At 46.3% G+C, this 17,415-nt stretch overlaps 1 protein-coding gene across 1 annotated transcript in view; it reads left to right on the top strand.

Moving 5' to 3' along the window:
• The first annotated feature begins 1,039 nt into the window (after window positions 1–1,039).
• Window positions 1,040–17,415, top strand: part of AMPD3 (adenosine monophosphate deaminase 3) — a 47,301-nt gene continuing 30,925 nt past the window's right edge. The window contains exons 1-2 of the mRNA XM_006873005.1: window positions 1,040–1,061; window positions 10,592–10,817. Coding sequence (XP_006873067.1) covers window positions 1,040–1,061; window positions 10,592–10,817 — 248 coding nt within the window. The remainder of the gene's footprint in view (window positions 1,062–10,591; window positions 10,818–17,415) is intronic.

Here is a 17,415-nt window from a genome sequence, read left to right on the forward strand (position 1 = left end):
ATTGCACAAAGGGCTGTGGATTTGGTTTAGTTTTGGAGGTCAAGAAAAGATACAAGCGCTGGAAAATGTGGAAAACTGGATTCAATGCTGTAAACTATCTACTCCAAGCACTTTTGGAAGAAAGGTGTGGTCAGCAGTCTCAGACGCAGGAGAGAGGTGAGTAAGGGAGGATACAAGGCACACATTGGCTTTGGCAACTAGGAGGTCATTCCGGACTTTGAGGGGCGGGTGTGGAAGCTGAGTGGTGGAAAGGGAATGTTTGTGTTTATGCGTGCACGCGTGCGCATGTTGGGAAGTGACCAGACGGACGTCTAGGAGAAAACCTATGCTTGGTGTGCTCGGTGGTCGGTTTAGCTACAGAAAGTAAGTCACCTGTTAGAGGGCCAACGTCCGCCCTTCCCATCCCCAAATCTTCTGGTGGGCTAGTCCTGGCTGGGGAGCGGTCCCGGAATCTCGAACCCTGTGGGGCGCTGACTCGGAGCTCGGCGGTGGCCGTGAAGGCCGGGATCGGGGAGCCTGGCTGGCATCCGACCCGGGCTTCGGCGCGGGCACAGCGGAGGCTTGGCGGCGGCAGGCGCGGGCGCGGGCGCGGGCGCGAGCGGCTTCCGGCCGAGGGGCAGGCGGCCACCGAGCTCCTGGCGCTCGCAAGTTTCCTGTTGGCAGCCCGGCCTGGGCACTTCAGGTAGCGGCGAGCAGGCCTGGTTGGCGGGAGGCGGGAAGGGCAGAACTGTGCGGTGGCGGCCCGCGCCCCTTTCTTCTTCTCCTGGGTTGGGGCGGCGCGCGGCTGGCAGTCTTCTTCCCTGCTGAGGCGGCCCTCTTTCCTACCTCTGGAGTGGGCCCCGGATCGAGCGCTACGCCCTCAGAGCGCCCAGTGCCCGCCCCTGTAGCGGGTAGCTGCGGTCTACTGCCTAGCGTGGACCGGGAGCTCGGCCAGTCTGGCCTCAGTGCCCAGGAACCTGGTTGAGGCACTTGCTGTGCGCCCTACCCTGCGTCGCCACCTGCGCTCCAGCCCTTCGGCCACCCACTTCAGGCCCACGGCATGGCCCTGTCTTCCGAACCCGGTGAGTGCGCGGGATGCTGCGCTGCTGACATTGAGTCCGAGTTCCCCTGGCTCCGGGCCGGCGAGGGGAGTGTCCCGGGGTCCGAACCTCCGTGTCCGGCTACCCAGCTTTTACAGGCGACTGCACCAACGCCGGGTTCATCTCTCACTGGTGTCCGTGCCCTTGCCTCTGCGGTTGTCTGGACTCCGGCGGTTTCAGAAGAGCCGGCCGCATCCTAGCTCCCAGGAGGCTTGGATTGGAGACACCAGGTTTAGAAAACTGAAGGGACTCCCGGGGACCTTGTGCCATGTAAGCGACTGGGCTAGTTTTTAGGGTTTGAGACCTGACTTGATGCTAACGACTGAGGACTTCTTCCTGGAGGCAAAGGGTTGGACAGGATGAGGAGACGCTGGGGTCGTTTGAGGCCTTCATTCTCACCTCTTTGGTACGTTGGACCAGAGGACTACTGCCTTGAGCTCTGGTAGTCTGCTTTCTGCCCTTCACCTTCTGGTAGCTGCTTTGCCCCTGGAGCTACTAATGGCTGTTTTGACTGGCAGAGGCTTCCCGGTGAGCGTTGAGAGGCCCTGGAATAGGAGAGTCTTGCTAATAAGAATATCGTTTCCCCAAACTGTAGGTCCTTCTATGTAGCTGGAAACTTGGTGGTGGAAAATTAGCAAAAAGGCTGTGTGAACGCTGGAGCACTGGAGGAACTGTAGCATGGTCCTGAGTTCTTGTTGGCTGCCCCCTTAGATATGGTCACCATTTGGCTGTCTTGGGGGGTGGGGGGTAGGGGAGCTGGCTGCAGCTGGAACCCTCAGAGGAGAAATTCCTCCCCTGCTGATGAAGTGTCAGTGTTGAATGGTAGCCATACCATTGAGCCAGGTCAACTCTCACCTCTCAGAGTGTTGACAGCAGGTCTGGGATAGTTGACCTGGCCTGGCTGCATCTCTAGTTACAACTCTGAGGGACCTGGCTTGCTCTGAAGATGATGGTACGGGTTGCCTTCTCTAAGAATAATGGTGCTAGCTGGCTAGATTGCTGGGATACTCTTTGACTTTGTCAACCCTGTCTCTAGCTAGAGTCAGTTCTTACCTGTCAAACTTAGCTCCTAGATAAGAGATGAGAGATTCTCAGAGGTCAAGGAGTTCTTTGGGAGATGAGGCCTGTTTTTCTTATATTATTATTGTTGCTGAATCACTCTCCAGAAGACCACTAAGTCATTTCCCACATCTTGAAAATGCCATGAGCAGATAAACTGTATCCTTAGGGTTAAGCAAGGAGAGAGCTACCTTTTCTTCCCGAAAGTTTCTTATTGGCCTTCCTGGTTCTTCCACCAAGTATATGAGCCTCCTTGTTCCTCGGGGCATTGGCTACGTATCTAGGGCAGAACACGATGGGCTTTTGGGTTACAAAAGATAAGAGCACAGGAGAATGGACTCATGGTTGGAGTCTTGACCATGTACTGTTACCAAGAAACATGGTTACCAAGAGGAGGCTACACTGAAAAATGTTTTCCTTGTTCCTGTACCCAGGTACAGGAGATGCTCACAAGAGGCTCTGGCACATAAAGGAACTCAATAAATAATGTCAAATGAAAGGATTCAATGTCTTGATGAAATTTTATGCTCATTCCTTTTCTTGTACCTTTTATCATGATAATGACAACAATGACCACAGTGATGTTGATACTACTTCTGAAGCACATACTATGTGCTAAGTACCATTTTAATCACTTTACATACTAACCTTAAAGTTTAATTGACAGACAACCCATTTTATAGGGATTAATTCTGAGAAACCAAGAAGTTAGTAACTTGCCTAAGGCCTATGCAAATAAGCCAGGATTCAAAGTGTGGTACCTGGCTTGAGTGCTCTTACCAACTCTTGAAATTGCCATAGGTACATTCATCAACTTGACTCATTCATATATTTTAGGCATTTGTCTATTCAACAAATAATTATAGCATGCCTATCATACCCCAGGCATGGGGATGAATGTGACAGGTAAAGTCTGTCATAGTGCTGAATATTTAGCAGATGAAACTCCATTGCCCAACTCTGTTAATCATGTCCACTTCAGAAACAAGAAGAAAAACAGATACCTGTAGGCAAGCCTCAAGGAGCTCTGGTAGTGTAGTGGTTACGAGTGGGGCTGCTAACCTCACAGTTAGCAGTTCGAAACTACCAGATGTTCCGCGGGAGAAAGATGAGGCTTTCTGCTCCCATAAAGATTTACAGCCTTGGAAACCCTGTACAGGGTCGCTCTGAATCGGAACCGACTCCATGGTACATAGCAAACCCCTGCTACCCCTTTTTTGGGAGGGAAGGGGCACTGATATATTTCTTGTTGGGATATAACATGATTCTAGTTTTCCCTGAATTTTGGGGTTTGTAAGGGACACAAGTGATACAGGTGAATGTATCTGGTCTCCTTGGCAGGCTTATCAGTGAGATACAGGCCCTGGGCCTTATTAGCCTATGGTGTACACTTTTAAACAACTTCCACTTTTAGCCTTCGCTTCCCAATCTTGAGAAAGCTGTCTTTCCTGGAGCTCGTTAACATTTCTGTCTTCATGGCAAAGACCCCAGCTATAGGTACAGGCAGAGACAAGCAACAGCCCCATTTAAAAGGAAATAAGGTTTTGAGCTTGGGATGCTGCTTCTCTGGCCAAGGAGACTTCTAGGGCATAAGGAGGAGCAGTGATATGTTAGACTTAAAGGTGGAATTGTGAAGTCCTGAGCAAAGCATGACCTCCAGGGACAGAGCTGTCGTTGTTCTAGAAGGTCTTCCATCCCTTTGAGTTCAGCCAGACCTTTGCTCATTGAGTCAACTTGTGCCATCTTAGTGGGGCTGTTGCCCGTCTCTGCTTGTACCCATAGCTGAGACCTTGGCCATGAAGATAGAAATCTTAATGAGCTTTGGGAAAGGCAGCTTTTGCAAGATTGAGAAACAAAAACTAAAAGTGGAAGTTGTTGTAAAGTGTTGTTGTTGTTAGTACCATGGAGTCTGTTCTGACTCACAGGGTTTCTGAGGCTGTAAATCTTTATGGGAGCAGAAAGCCTCATCTTTCTCCCATGGAATGGCTGGTAGTTTCGAACTGCCGACCTTGAGGTTAGCAGCCTGATGTGTAACTACTGCACTGCCAGAGCTCCTCCAGGATAATATATTAAAAAGTGGTTGGGTATTTTTATTTATTTATTAATTTTTTGTATGGGTGTTATTGCAGAGTCAAATAAGTGTATCGGATTAAAGGATGTTAAGCAATTTGTATTCGAATCCTTATAGGGGACTATGGTTTGTGGTATTTTCCAAACCTGTTCTGTTCTACAGACCTTCACTTTGGGAAATGCTTGTTTAGACTAAGGTGATTCAGGGTCTGGTTAAAGGTGCAGAATTAAAATCTCTGAATGTGTTGGGCCCACTGTGTTTTCACATCCATGGGCTAGGATACTCTTATGTATCCCCCCTCCCCCACCAAACAAACAAACAAACCAATACTTCTACAGAAGGGATCATTTGCCCCTCCTCCATCTGGCAGAACAGTACTGATGGCTTGGATTTCTTTCTTTCTGTATGCTGTTTAATTATTTAATGAACAAATACTCCCCTTCTTCTACATTGCTTGTAGCCTGCTGATTACATTGTTTATGAAACAGCTGTGAGGACAGGTGGGCGTCATCGCTAAGGCCCAGCAGAAACCTGAGGATCATGTGTGAAGTCTGTAATCATGTTCTTTTTGCTCACAGGAATTATGATGTGAGCTCAGGAAAGCATAAACCTCACGACTGGACAGGGAGAGGTGACTCAGGTCCAAGTCAGGGTTAGAGCTGGCCTCCTGGTAAACAACTAACCCATTCTTCCAGGATTTCAACAGACCACAGAAATAGCCATGTTGCTCACGGTTCTTTCCCAGACCCACACTGTTTGTCTAAGTCACTGGGAGGGCTGTGTGTCAGCCCTGAGCCTTCTCATACAGGACTGGCCTTTCCTAAAGGGCAGGTGAAAACCAGCACTTTGTGCCCTGTGACGCTGTTTTAATCCAGCCTGCTTGGTTTCAGAGAATTGATTCTGTGGGTCACTTGATCCGGGCTCCACCTTCCTCAGGGAGAGCACCCATTGACAGAGCTCAGAAGGCAGCTCAGCAGCGGAGGCCCACGTGGGAGTCATGAATGGCAGTGAGAAGAGGAGGGAGCAAGGGGGTGGGCTCAGGAGGGTCTGGTGGGGGGAGCTTTGGGGGGACTTTGTCAGGTTGCCCAGTTACTTGTCATCTGTCTTTCAGGGAAGAAAGGAAGGAGAGGGATTAGGGCACTGGATTTTTCCATCCTTGCCGGCCCTGCTGCTGTCTGCCTCTGCACCATGGTCTTCCATCTCCTGGGGAAGGAAGGGACACTTCATGATCCTGTTTTCTTTTCAGGAGAAAGAGATGGGCTCATATTGCCAACCAGGCTTAGAGCTCTGCCTAGTCTTGGGGTACTTTGGCAGGAGAGTTGCTTTGGGGGGTTCTTCTGTGAGGGGAGAGGGGCAAGGCAGGGTATATCATAAAAACTCTGGGTAAAGTGAACCAGTTACCAGGCTGGGCCTGCAGTAGGGTTCCAAATGGATGTAAGCAAGGTGGTGCTATCGCATGTTGCTACTCCGCTTTCAGGAGGCGTTTGGACGTTGGAGGTTATCGTCTGTGGTCGGTCAGAGCAGTTGGTTGAATCACTATTTTGTTGGGGGCAGCAGCAGCTTTAGTTTCTTTCTTTTTCTTTTTCTTTTTTGCTGAAGCCTGTGAACACTGCCTTCAGGATACAACAGCCCTTTCACTGTGGATAACTGGCATTACCTGGGGCCTTTAGGACTCTTGGAAATTTTCCACTTGCATTTCATACTCACAGAAGAATTTCCAGCCTAGACTTTTCCTGCTCTTGCTCACTGCTGCTCACAGATATGCAAAACAGAGACCTCCCACCTCAGCAGTACAGATAGGACTCAGCTCACTGCACTTAGACACTGACTCAGCTCAGCTGCCTACCCGGCAACACACAGTACCTGGGCTCCTAGTGTATCGCCTGTGTGGCATTCTCGGGATCAGTCATGGAGACTACAGAATTAGGCTCAGGTCTGTGTTGTGGATTCTGATGATGGGAACCTGGAAAGACAGGTTTATGGAGGGGACTTCAGGGGCACTGTGCGTCCTTTCTGGAAGGTCTGTGATGTTAGGAAAAGTTACTGTCTATTGAAATTCGTAGTGTTTTTAGAGCTTTGTAACTCTGGGGCAGTTTTTCAAGCTGAATGGAGGGTGTCCTTTGTAACAATGAGATAAACTGTGTCACTAGTTGACCAATGTCAGTGAATTCACAGTTAAGCCTCCTGGCTCAACTGACAAACAGTGGCAAGCCAGACATGAACAGGCGGCTGGAGTTGAAGCTCTGCTGAGTGCTTGTTGAGTGAACTTTCCTCAGCACTCCCAGCCTTGCTGGTGTCTGTAGGTGTGAGAGAGGAAACAAGTTCTGAATGGGAAGGACTGAGGAGTGGGAGCTGTTGCCAAGGATGTCCCGAAGGCAGCAGATGTGCAGTGGGTTCACGAGGCCTACTTTGCTCAGCAACCTAAGTGGGGTTACTTGATCCATACTAACGTATGGAATGGATTCTCCACTGGTTATTGAAGAAACAGATACTAGGAGATTCATATAGGTTGTGTGAAAAAAGTGGGGAATGCTTTCCTATGATTTTCGAGTCTTTAATGAGCTACTGTGTTTTGGTGGATCTTGGAGTTAGTGCTCGGCAGCGGATCTCAAGAGTTAGGAGCTGTGGAATGTAGTATCTCCCCAGTGAATTGACCACAGGATCTGTTTTCCTGGAAACAGGTATTGACTTGTCCTGGCACCTGATTAGAGAGCCCTGGTAGCACAGTGGTAAAGTGCTTAACTGCTGACTGGAAAGTTGGCGGTTTGAACTCCACTGGAGAAAGGTGTGGCAGTGTGGTCCCGTAAAGGATTACAGCCTTGGAAAGCCTCTAGGGCAGTTCTACTCTGCCCTATAGGGTCACTAAGAATTGGAATTGACTCAGCAACAATGGGTTTGGGTTTTTAATCTGGGGCCAGTTTGGGAAAGGCTGATTTAAGCTATGAAGTATATGAAAGATACACTTTGAAAAGTATGTTTAGTTGACTTGAGCAAACGAAAAATGTTTCATGGCAGAACCATGGCAGAATTTGGCATAACAACCCACAGAAATAATAATAATAATAATGATAAAAACCCCAAACCAGTTGCTGTCAAGTCAACTCTGACTCATGGTGCCCCCCATCCTTTTGTGTCAGAGTGTACTCGTAGGGTTTTCATTGGCTGAGTTTTTGAAAGTAGATCGCCAGGATTTCCTTCTGCGCTGCCTCTGAATGAACTTGAACCTTGAACTTTTGGTTAATCACTGGACTTGTTAACCACGTGTACCACCCAGGACTCCCTTAGACATAAAGGATCCCCTCAATGCCCATTTCTGAGGGGAACTTGGTGAGGTGCATCTGGTCAGGCCTGTGTTTGTGGAGTAGAATGAGTGGCAGTGAGCTAATCGGCTTCTATCCAGGACTCCTGGTGTGACGTTGTAGGATCAGCACTGGACTGCCAACCACAGGATCAGCAGTTCAAACCCACCAACTGCTCCTCAGAAACCGTCTACAGGGTTGCTATGAGTTGGAAGTGACTCGATGGTACTTAACAACAATGCAGGATGGGAGCAAATGTAGAGATGGGCCTAAGTGGTGTAATTCCGCTGGGATGGCTTCTCTGTGGTGTGGGGTAAATGGGAGAGGGGAGGAACTGCCCAAAACTGCTAGGATAAGCAGTTCAATTTGTTTTCTGTCTTCTCTTTCTATCAAGTCTTAACCTGTTCATTTTTAATCTCCTTTGCGTTTATAAAAAATGATACTGTAATAGTGTTAATTATGAAAATAAGACACCTCCTCACACACAGACAGTCCTACCATCTGTCCGCTTTGTGTGCGTCTCTTGCAGCCCTTGTCCATAAACAGATGCATTTTTGATGCATTGGTAGCACTTGCAATCAAATAATGGATTCAGTTTTGTATAATATATATTTTTTTCTTGTACTGTTATTTCATAAAATGTTTTCTATGTAATTGCATTGCCCTTGGAATTATAATTTTGGTTGCTTTTTTTTTTCTTCTCAAATGAGTATGCTCTATTTTGGACACTTTAAAGCTATAAAGAGCTTGAATAAACATCTCTGTGCTTTTCTCCCGTTGGATTCTTTTCTTAAAAAACATTTTTGGAAGTTAGGAGACTTGATCAAATGGTGTGGATCTTTATGGCATTTTCTGCCTTTTGGTATCTACTTCTGATGTGATGTGAGTTTTTAGAATGATGCTCTTAACCCATGGGCTTAGAGTTGGGGGGCTGGGGTCCAGCTTTGTTTTGACTCGACAGTACTTCCTGTGTTTCTAGTTCTTTGTGCTGTTCTCTGTCACCTTCTTCTCCTAGCCTGTGCTCAGTGGCTTCCAGCTTCCCCTTCTCTCTGCTATCAGTCACTCTACTCCTCCAGGCTCTTTCTGGGGCCAGGCTTTTGCTGGCTTGGTGCCTGCAGCCATAGACCTTTATAGTTGCTTACTGAGAGGCCTGTTTCCTCACTGCTCCCTCCCACTCGTGTGAGCAAGGCCCAGGACAGCCATATATCCCTGTGTGGAGGGAAGGAGGAAACTGGTTTCACAGTGAAGGGACCACAGCTCAAACTTTGACTACCATTACTAGCCTGTTTCCTCCTTCCTGTGTCATGAATTAGACCCACATGCAACAAAGGAGACCAGAACAGCAGTCTCCCCAGGCACCGGAAACCCCTTTGGCACCTAGAATTATGGCGGTTAGAACGGAGAGGACCTTAGAGACCACTTTGTCCAATCCTTTTATCTCACAGATGAGAACATTTTGAAACCCAGAGAATGACTGTCCCAAGATTGTTCTAGGAGTCCCTCCCTGTGGTGGCTTCTTCTCCTCTGCCAGAGAGCAAGAGGGCTTTGTGTCACCTTTGTCTTCTGTCTGTCTGGCCAGCGAAACCACTTCTGTCTTTAAACCGACCTTAAAGAAGCTGTGGTGGATAGATGGTAGGTAGACAGGAAACTTCTCATCCAAGCCCAGTCTTGTTGAAGGTGGCTTGTTGAACACGTGCAGCTTTTATCCGTTCACAAGGGTCACACTGAGGACAGAGGGGAGACTATGTACTTGCACCTAAACAGACAGAAGCGGAGCAGCGTAGCCATGGGGAGTACAGACCTGGGAACCAGGTGCTTGGGTTCAGTCCCAGAGGAGGGAATGGGGACAGGAAGAGAAAGGCTGAGACCAGCTCAGAGCTCTGCTTACTCATTAAAAGAGCAAGTTGGCTCTCTCTGCATCCATATTCTTATCTGTAAAATGGGATTAATAGAGCTAACTGAATTAATATGTATAAAGCACTTGGTAGTGTGTACATGGAATCCTGGTGTGGTGCTGTGGGTTAATGTGCTAGGCTGCAAAGTCGGTTTGAACTGCAAGATCGGTGGTTCAAGCTCAACAGCTGCTCCTTGGAAACCCTATACAGGGTTGCTATGGGTCAGAACTGACTTGACAGCACTCAACAACAAAGAGTGTACATAATAAATACTATGTAAGTGTCAAAAAAGGAAAGAAAGAAAGGGAGAAAGGAAGGAAGAAAAAGGAAATCAAGTGATTTAGGTCTATTCCTGAGAGTAAAAGGATCTTGGGTAGGATCGAAGATTACAAGTTGGGCTGTTAACCTGAAGGTCAGCAGTTCAAATTTACCAGCCGCTCTTTGGTAGAAAGATGAGGCTTAGAAGCCCTATACAGGGTCTCTGTGAATCAGAACCGACTCCACAGCACACCACCACCAGCACCACTGAGAGTAAGGAGCGAGGATGCAGTGAGGTGGGTAAGGGAGAGGCTCTTTGTGGAAGTGTATTTTCTGCCAGACTGTGGAAGATGAAGGGTATTCCCTGTTCCTTATTTTATTTGTTGTGTCTTGTGGTACTATGAGTGCAGATTCCGTCTTTTCAGTGACTGACATTATTTTTGTAACAAATTGGATTCTCCATGGCTCTGTAATCTTGTGGGACCTTCCCACTGTCATTGAGTCAGTTCTGACTCATAATGAGAGTTTCTGAGGCTCTAAATCTTTACCAGGGCAGACAGCCTCATCTTTCTCTGGGAGCAGCTGGTGGGTTTCAAACGTCGACCTTGTGGGCTGCTTGCTTGCTGCAGATTTCTTGCATTTGGGGAATGGAAGCATACTTAATTGGACAGCTCCCTCAGACTTCTGGGCATTTGCTTTCTGGTGACATGTCAGTGGCTCTACATGCTTCACATCTCATGCTTATTGAGCAAATATTGAAACTGGCATGCTGAGTTTGGTCTGGGAAATTTCTGACCTGGCAGCTGACCCCCAGGGACGAGGGGGTGGGGAGGGGGTGTTGCTAGGGAAGCCAGCTCTTCTCCTCCCAGTACTGGTGACTCAGGTCATCCCATCAGCGCTTTAAGTTAATGCCTGCTCTCTCTTTGCTAGCTGAGATGCCGCGCCAATTCCCCAAGCTGAACATCTCTGAAGTGGACGAGCAAGTCCGGCTCTTGGCGGAGAGGGTATTTGCTAAAGTGCTCCGAGAAGAGGACAGCAAAGATGCCCTGTCGCTCTTCACTGTCCCTGAGGACTGCCCCATTGGGCAGAAAGAAGCCAAAGAAAGAGAGCTGCAGAAGGAGCTCGCAGAGCAGAAGTCTATTGAGACCGCCAAAAGGTTTGTTCCCATGACTCAGCTTTTTGGGGGCACAAAGTTATACAAACCCAGGCCAGCTATGGGTGCCTGCCCTGAAAGGAGGTGCCTCATAGGAACTGGCCTGTCCCTGGGAGTGGAGGATGCTGAGCAGGCTCTCAGATCTGTGTTTCTATCTTAACCAAGACCATTTAATTCACCACTTCTTTCTTGAAGGCGATCTCTGTGCCTCTGATTGAAAAGCTCAAAAACCACCTTCTCTCTATTGCTACTTTCATAATAGATCATGTGCACAAATAAATACCATTTTTAAAGCACATTTCAGTTTCCTTTTTGGAAATGTGGGCATTTCTTGGGACATACCAATGTTACTTTTTTCATTCATCATGGGATAAGTATTTTCCTTAGCTTACTGCCTGCCAGTGTCTGTGCTAGGCACTGGGTATGCAACTGTGAACAAGACAGATATAGTTCCTGCCTGTGGAGCTTACAGTGAACTAGACAATAATTAAGTAATTGGATAAATTAATTAAATGACAAATTCTAACCAGAAATCCAGAACCGCTTGAGTACTGAAAACAGGATTTTAATGTGAGGAACTGGTTACACAGATGGTGGAGAACTAAGAAGTCAAACAGGGGAGAGAGGCAACCCAGAGATTGGACCCAGTAGGAAGCAGCTTCCACACCTGGGCTAGAGAGACGATTGTGAGAGGTGGAGTTGGTGGAGCCCAGAGTGGTGCCACCCTAGGGAAGCAGACTGGTGGTGGGGCTGCCTGATTGGCATTGGGGCTACGGGAGAGAGACAGCATTTGAAGGATGCTTCTCAAGGCAGAGATGGAGGTGGAGGATACCCCGGCTTTACTCTTCCTGTGTATTCTAGTACCTCCCATTGGCCCAAACCAGTCAGAAGTCAGTTAGCTGACCTGCACCTAGGAAACACAAGGGAGGAATGGACCGGTGGGCAAACAGGCCCAGCACAAGTGGTATGAAGAAGATTATTAAGGAGGTGGGGAGAGAGAAAAAAATGAGGGGGTGGGAGCATCCTCAGTTGGGGAGTTAGAGATGGTCTCTCGCAGGATGTGACATTTTAGCTGAAGATGTGAAGAGTTGGGTGAGAGTCTTACAGACACAGAGTCATCTGGGGCAGAGAACCTCAAGAGAAAGCTGCCATGATTTAAAGCTGGAGGTGTGGGCAGGCCCAGCAGCACAGTCTTCCCTGGAGAGGACAGAGGAACATGCCTGTCCATGAAGACCCTTGTCCACACTACACCAACTTAGTAGAAGGGCTGATTTTATGGACTGAATGGTCTGTAGAACCTTCTGTGTGCTGTGAATTGAGCATTGTAGCCCCTTTTAATGAGAACAGAGGAGTCCTGGTATTTTTTTATTGCCAGGAACAATAGGTCTCGGAAGTCATTTTCCATTAGAGAGTGACATTGGACCTGACATCTGCAAGAAGAGTCTTATCAGTATCTATCAGTATTAACAGCAAACGGAAACTCTCTCACTCTTAATCCAAATGATGTTCCCTGTTTCATACCTCCTTACTAGATTGTAGTGGTCTTGGTTTGTATCCAGCAATCCTTCTGACTGTAAGCCCTTTGAGGACTGTGTCTAGGTCTCTGTGTGCCTGCAGAGTCCAGCCCAGGACTTAGCTGCTGTTGGTGAGCAGTTACCACAGATGCTACATGAAAGGGGCTGGTGGGCCTGAAAGCAGGGCAGCCTGTGCTCAGAGTCTGTAGATTTGGGTGTCAAACTAACATGAGATGGAGCTTCCAGTTTGGCAAAAACCTTCCCTTGCCTGACTCCTCTAAGCCTGAATATTCCTGGCAAGTGGAGAAGGCTTTACTTTGCAGTAATTTTCTTTTTCTTTGAAAATACTTTAAATCTGATGTTAAGGCACAAGCTAGGCCCATGGGAATCAAACAGATTTTTACAAAAAGAATGAAACCCTTGGGCTGTGAGGAAGGAAAATAAGCACCTAAAATCTTGGTGCATTGTCTAGGATCACAGCAGCTTTAAGAGCTACACTAGGCTCAGACAGAGCCTTTCCAAGATCAGAGACCGGCTCCAGGGGTCAGTGCTAAAAGTTGTTCAGAGAAGCATTCTCTCTACAGGCCAGACAACATCAGGAGGTCGGTGGACGAGTCTCCACTGGGATTCCAGGGTGGGGTCAAAGTAAGAGGGAGGTGTGGACTATGTATGGCCAAGACTGAATCTAAGAATCAAAATTAGGTGGCAAAGACAAGGAAATAGGAAAACCCTGGGAGTGCCCAGATGCTATCTTATTGTTATTTTAACTTTGAATCTCACCTAGCCAGTGTTCACCCAACTCTACAAATGTATATAAATAGGACTTAGCTGGCATTGATGACAAGAAAAAGTTTGGAGCAACCAAAATGTACATTAGGCTCCTTGGACTCCCTTGTTTATTCTTTCTTAAGAAACTAGTTTTATTGAGCTATAGTTTATATACCATGTAATTCACTGGTGTCTAGTTCAGTGGCTGTTGTTTCATCTACAGACTTGTGCAGCCATCACCACAGTAAGTATTAGAACATTCCATCACAACAAAACCACGCTCTGTGCCCTGTAGGCATACTCCCCAAACTTGTCATCCCATCTCATGCTTACCCTTACTTTATACAGACTTCTAATAAGCTTAACTGTCTTGTTGTTTTTTCTGGTGGCGGATTTGAAATAGCGAATTATAAGTGGGGAGAGGGGCTTCTGTAGGCAGAGTCACAGAAGTGATATATTGTAATTAGGAGCACCAGCTTTGGAATTAGACCAGCTGGGTTCATCACTACTACTATGTGACCCCAGCCAAGGCCCTTACCTCCCTGATCCTCAGTTTCCTGGTTCACAAAATGAAGATATGAATAGGACCTATGGTGTGAAAATTCAGTGAGTTCATGCACATAAAATGCTTAGCACAATGCTTGGAGCATCATTAGGGTTGCCGTTTTTGTTGTTACTGTTTGACAGCCAACAGTAAGGGAGGACACAGAATAATCATGAAAAGCCGAGGCAAGAATTTAAGGCTGTGACTCTTCTAAGATCATGACTGAAGGGCATGTCACTGATGTCCACATTCATGACTCTGAGTCACCAAGAAAACTCAATTATGTTCAGCATGCACTGATTATGAATACAAGAGTGATGTGTTTCGTTAAAAAAAGGAACACATCCTCACTCACCCGTTATTATTAGGTTTAAATTAGGACAGAGTTTGTTATCTGGCAAACTTTGTTATCTAAAACAGTTACTTACCCAAGAGTAGGTTGGGCAACAATAGATACATAAGTGAAAACCAAACCCAACCCATTGCTGTCAATTCTGATGCATAGCAATCCTATAGAATAGAGTAGGCCTGCCCCATAGGGTTTCTAAGGATGTAAATCTTTACAGAAGCAGACAGTCACATCTTTCTCCTGTGGAGCAGGTGGTGGGTTCAAATTACCAACCTTTCAGTTAGCAGCTGAGTGCTTAACCACGGTGCCATCAGAGTTCCTGTTACTTTGAGCATAGCACAGTGAAAATGTTAGGGAATCATTTTATTTTATGAAATTTCTTAAGTCAGGGATGGGTAACTTCTTTTTTATTCAGGGCCATTGACTATCAGAAACAATTAATTCAGCTTCTTTTAAAGTTAAGAATGTTGTTAAGTGCCATCAAGTCGGTTCCTACTCATAGCAAAACCCTGTATAGACAGGGTTTCTGAATAGTACCTGATTGAGTTTAACCACGGACCTTGCGGTTAGCAGGCCAGTGCTTATCTTGCAACACCTCACCAGGACTCCAAGTTAAGAAGACATTATAAAACTCAATTGAAAAAAAAAACAAAAACAGTATTGGCAATGAATAACCCACTAGTATTGCAAAATTCTATCATGTGATCTCCAGTATAGTTTCTATCACCAAGACCATATTTTCCACCTACTGATCCTTCCTACTGGTTTCCTGCCTTCACATTCCAATCATCAGTAATTATCAATACACCTTACATATTTGATAAATTTCACACTGAAGAAGTTGGAAAATTCTTCCATTTTGTCATCACTGATTTTAGTTACTGGTGTGAAAATTTGAATAATATTCTCAAACTATTATTCATTCTTGATTAATGTAAGTAAAGAAGGAAAAGATCAAAATGGATGTCAGAAGAGATACTGAAACTTGCTTTCCAGTGTAGAGATGCTAAAGCAAATGAAAGAAATGAGGAGGTACAAGAGCTGAACAGAAAGTTTCAAAGATCACCTTGAGAGGACAAAGTCAAATATTACAACGAAATGTGCAAAGATCTGGAGTCAGAAAAACAAAAGGGAAGAACACGCTCAGCATTTCTCAAGCTGGGAGAACTGAAGAAAAAATTAAAGCCTCAACTTTCATTATTGAAGGATTCTTTGGGCAAATTACTGAATGATGCAGAAAGCTTAAAAAGAAGATAGAAGGAATACACAGAGTCACTGTTCCAAAAGGAAATGATTGATGTTCAACTGTTTCAAGAGGTAGCATATGAGCAAGAGCCAATGACAATGAAGGAAGAAATCCTAGGTGCATTGAAGGAATTGGCTAAGAACAAGGCACCAGAAATTGATGGAATAAAAATTGAAATCTTTCAAGAAAGTGAGGCAGCACAGGAGGCATTCATTCATCTCTGCCAAGAAATTTGGAAGACAACTATCTGGCTGACTGATTGGAAGAGATCCATATTTGTACCCATTCCAAAGAGAGGTGACCCAAAGGAATGCGGAAATTATCAGGCAATCTCTTTGAAATCCCATGCTAGTAAGGTTTTGCTAAAGGTAATACAGAAATGGGTGCAATCATACATTGACAGAGAACTTCCAGAGGTTCAAATGTGATTAAGAAGACGCTGTGGAACGAGGAATATCATTGCCGATGTCTGATGGGTCTTGGCTGAAGGCAGAGAATATCAGGAAGATGTTTACCTGTGCTTTATTGACTATGCAAAAGCTTTCAATTGTGTGGATCATGACAAGCTATGGACAAAATTGCGAAGTATGAGTATTCCAGAACACTTAATTATACTCATGAGGAATCTCTACCTGGACCAAGAGGCAGTTGTTCGAAAAGACATGGGAACACTGAATGATTTAAAATTAAGAAAGATGTGCAACAGGGTTGTATTCGTTCACCATACTTATTCAACCTGTATGCTGAGCAAATAATCAAAGAAGCTGGGGTATATGAAGAAAAACGTGGCACCAGGTTTGGGTAAGACTCATTAACAACCTGTGATATGCAGATGATACAACCTTGTTTGTGGAAAGTGATGAGGACTTAAAGTATTTACTGATGAAGATCAAAGAGCACAGCCTTCAGTATCGATTGCATCTCAATGTGAAGAAAACCAAATCCTCACCGCTGGACCAATAAACAACATTCTTATCAACGTAGAAAAGGTCAGAGTTGTCGACTTCATTCTTCTTGGATCAACTATCAACACTTATGGAAGCAGCAGTCAAGAAATCAAACGATGTATTGCATTAGGCAAATCTGCTGCACAAGACCTTTTTAAAGTGTTGAAGAGCAAAGATGTCAGCTTGATGACTAAGGTGTGCCTGACCCAAGCCGTGGTATTTTCAATAACCTCATATGCATATGAAAGCTGGACAGTGAATAAGGAAGACCGTAGACGAATTGATGCTTTTGAGTTATGATGTTGGAGGAGAATATTGAAAGTGCCATGGGCTGCCAAAAGAACCAACAGATCTGTGTTGGAAGAATTGCAGCCAGAATGCTCCTTTGTCTCTCATACTTTGGACATATTGTCTGGAGGGACCACTCCCTGGAGAAGGATATCATGTCTGGTGAGGAGGAGGGTCAGAGAAAAAGAGGAGGACTGGCCAAGTGGCAGCATCAAAGGGCCCAAGCCTGGCAACAACTATGAGGTCTGCCCAGGACTGGGCAGTGTTTTGTTCTATTGTGCATAGGGTCGCTATGAGTCGGTACCAACTTGATGGCACCTAACAGCAATAACACCAAGTAATGATTGCAAAACAAAACAAAGCCCTCATTTGTAAAGATGATAGAAATTGGGCTTCATGTTAACTGCTAGGGTCTATGGGGAAAAAGGGCTGTAGGGAAAGATTGTGGAAAGGAGGGATGGAGGTAAAGGGAAGGGAGACAAAAGGAAGGAATGTGGGGATAGCAGGTGTGTGGCAGGCTGTGCAGCGGGCAGTGTCGGGAGGAGAGGCCAAGGTGAGGCTGTGAGTTTGCATCTACTGGGCTGCAAGGTGTGTGAATGAAGCTACACACCTGGTCAGTGGCCAAGTATGCCAAGTGGTGAGTGTCCTCTGAGGGCCCAGCACCCTCTTTATGCCTTTCTGAAAGTGGCCAAAATGGCGATCATGTAGCAGGCACCAGCCAGTTATATCTGTGTATTTCTATATGTGTTTGCCTTTAGGGCAAGCAAGGAACGTCGTCTGGCCTCAATTACTCCCTCCCTTAGGCCAGAGGTGCCCCCCCCCCCCACACACACCTGAGCCAGTGCAGGGCACAGTGTAAGCAGTAAGAGCAGGAGAGCCGGTGGGAGCAGAGAAGGTCCGCCCCATCTAATAGACTCACATTTCAAATCATGGGACTCCTGCCTT

Source organism: Chrysochloris asiatica, unplaced genomic scaffold, assembly GCF_000296735.1.
Source record: "Chrysochloris asiatica unplaced genomic scaffold, ChrAsi1.0 scaffold00219, whole genome shotgun sequence".
Taxonomy (NCBI): Eukaryota; Metazoa; Chordata; class Mammalia; order Afrosoricida; family Chrysochloridae; genus Chrysochloris; species Chrysochloris asiatica.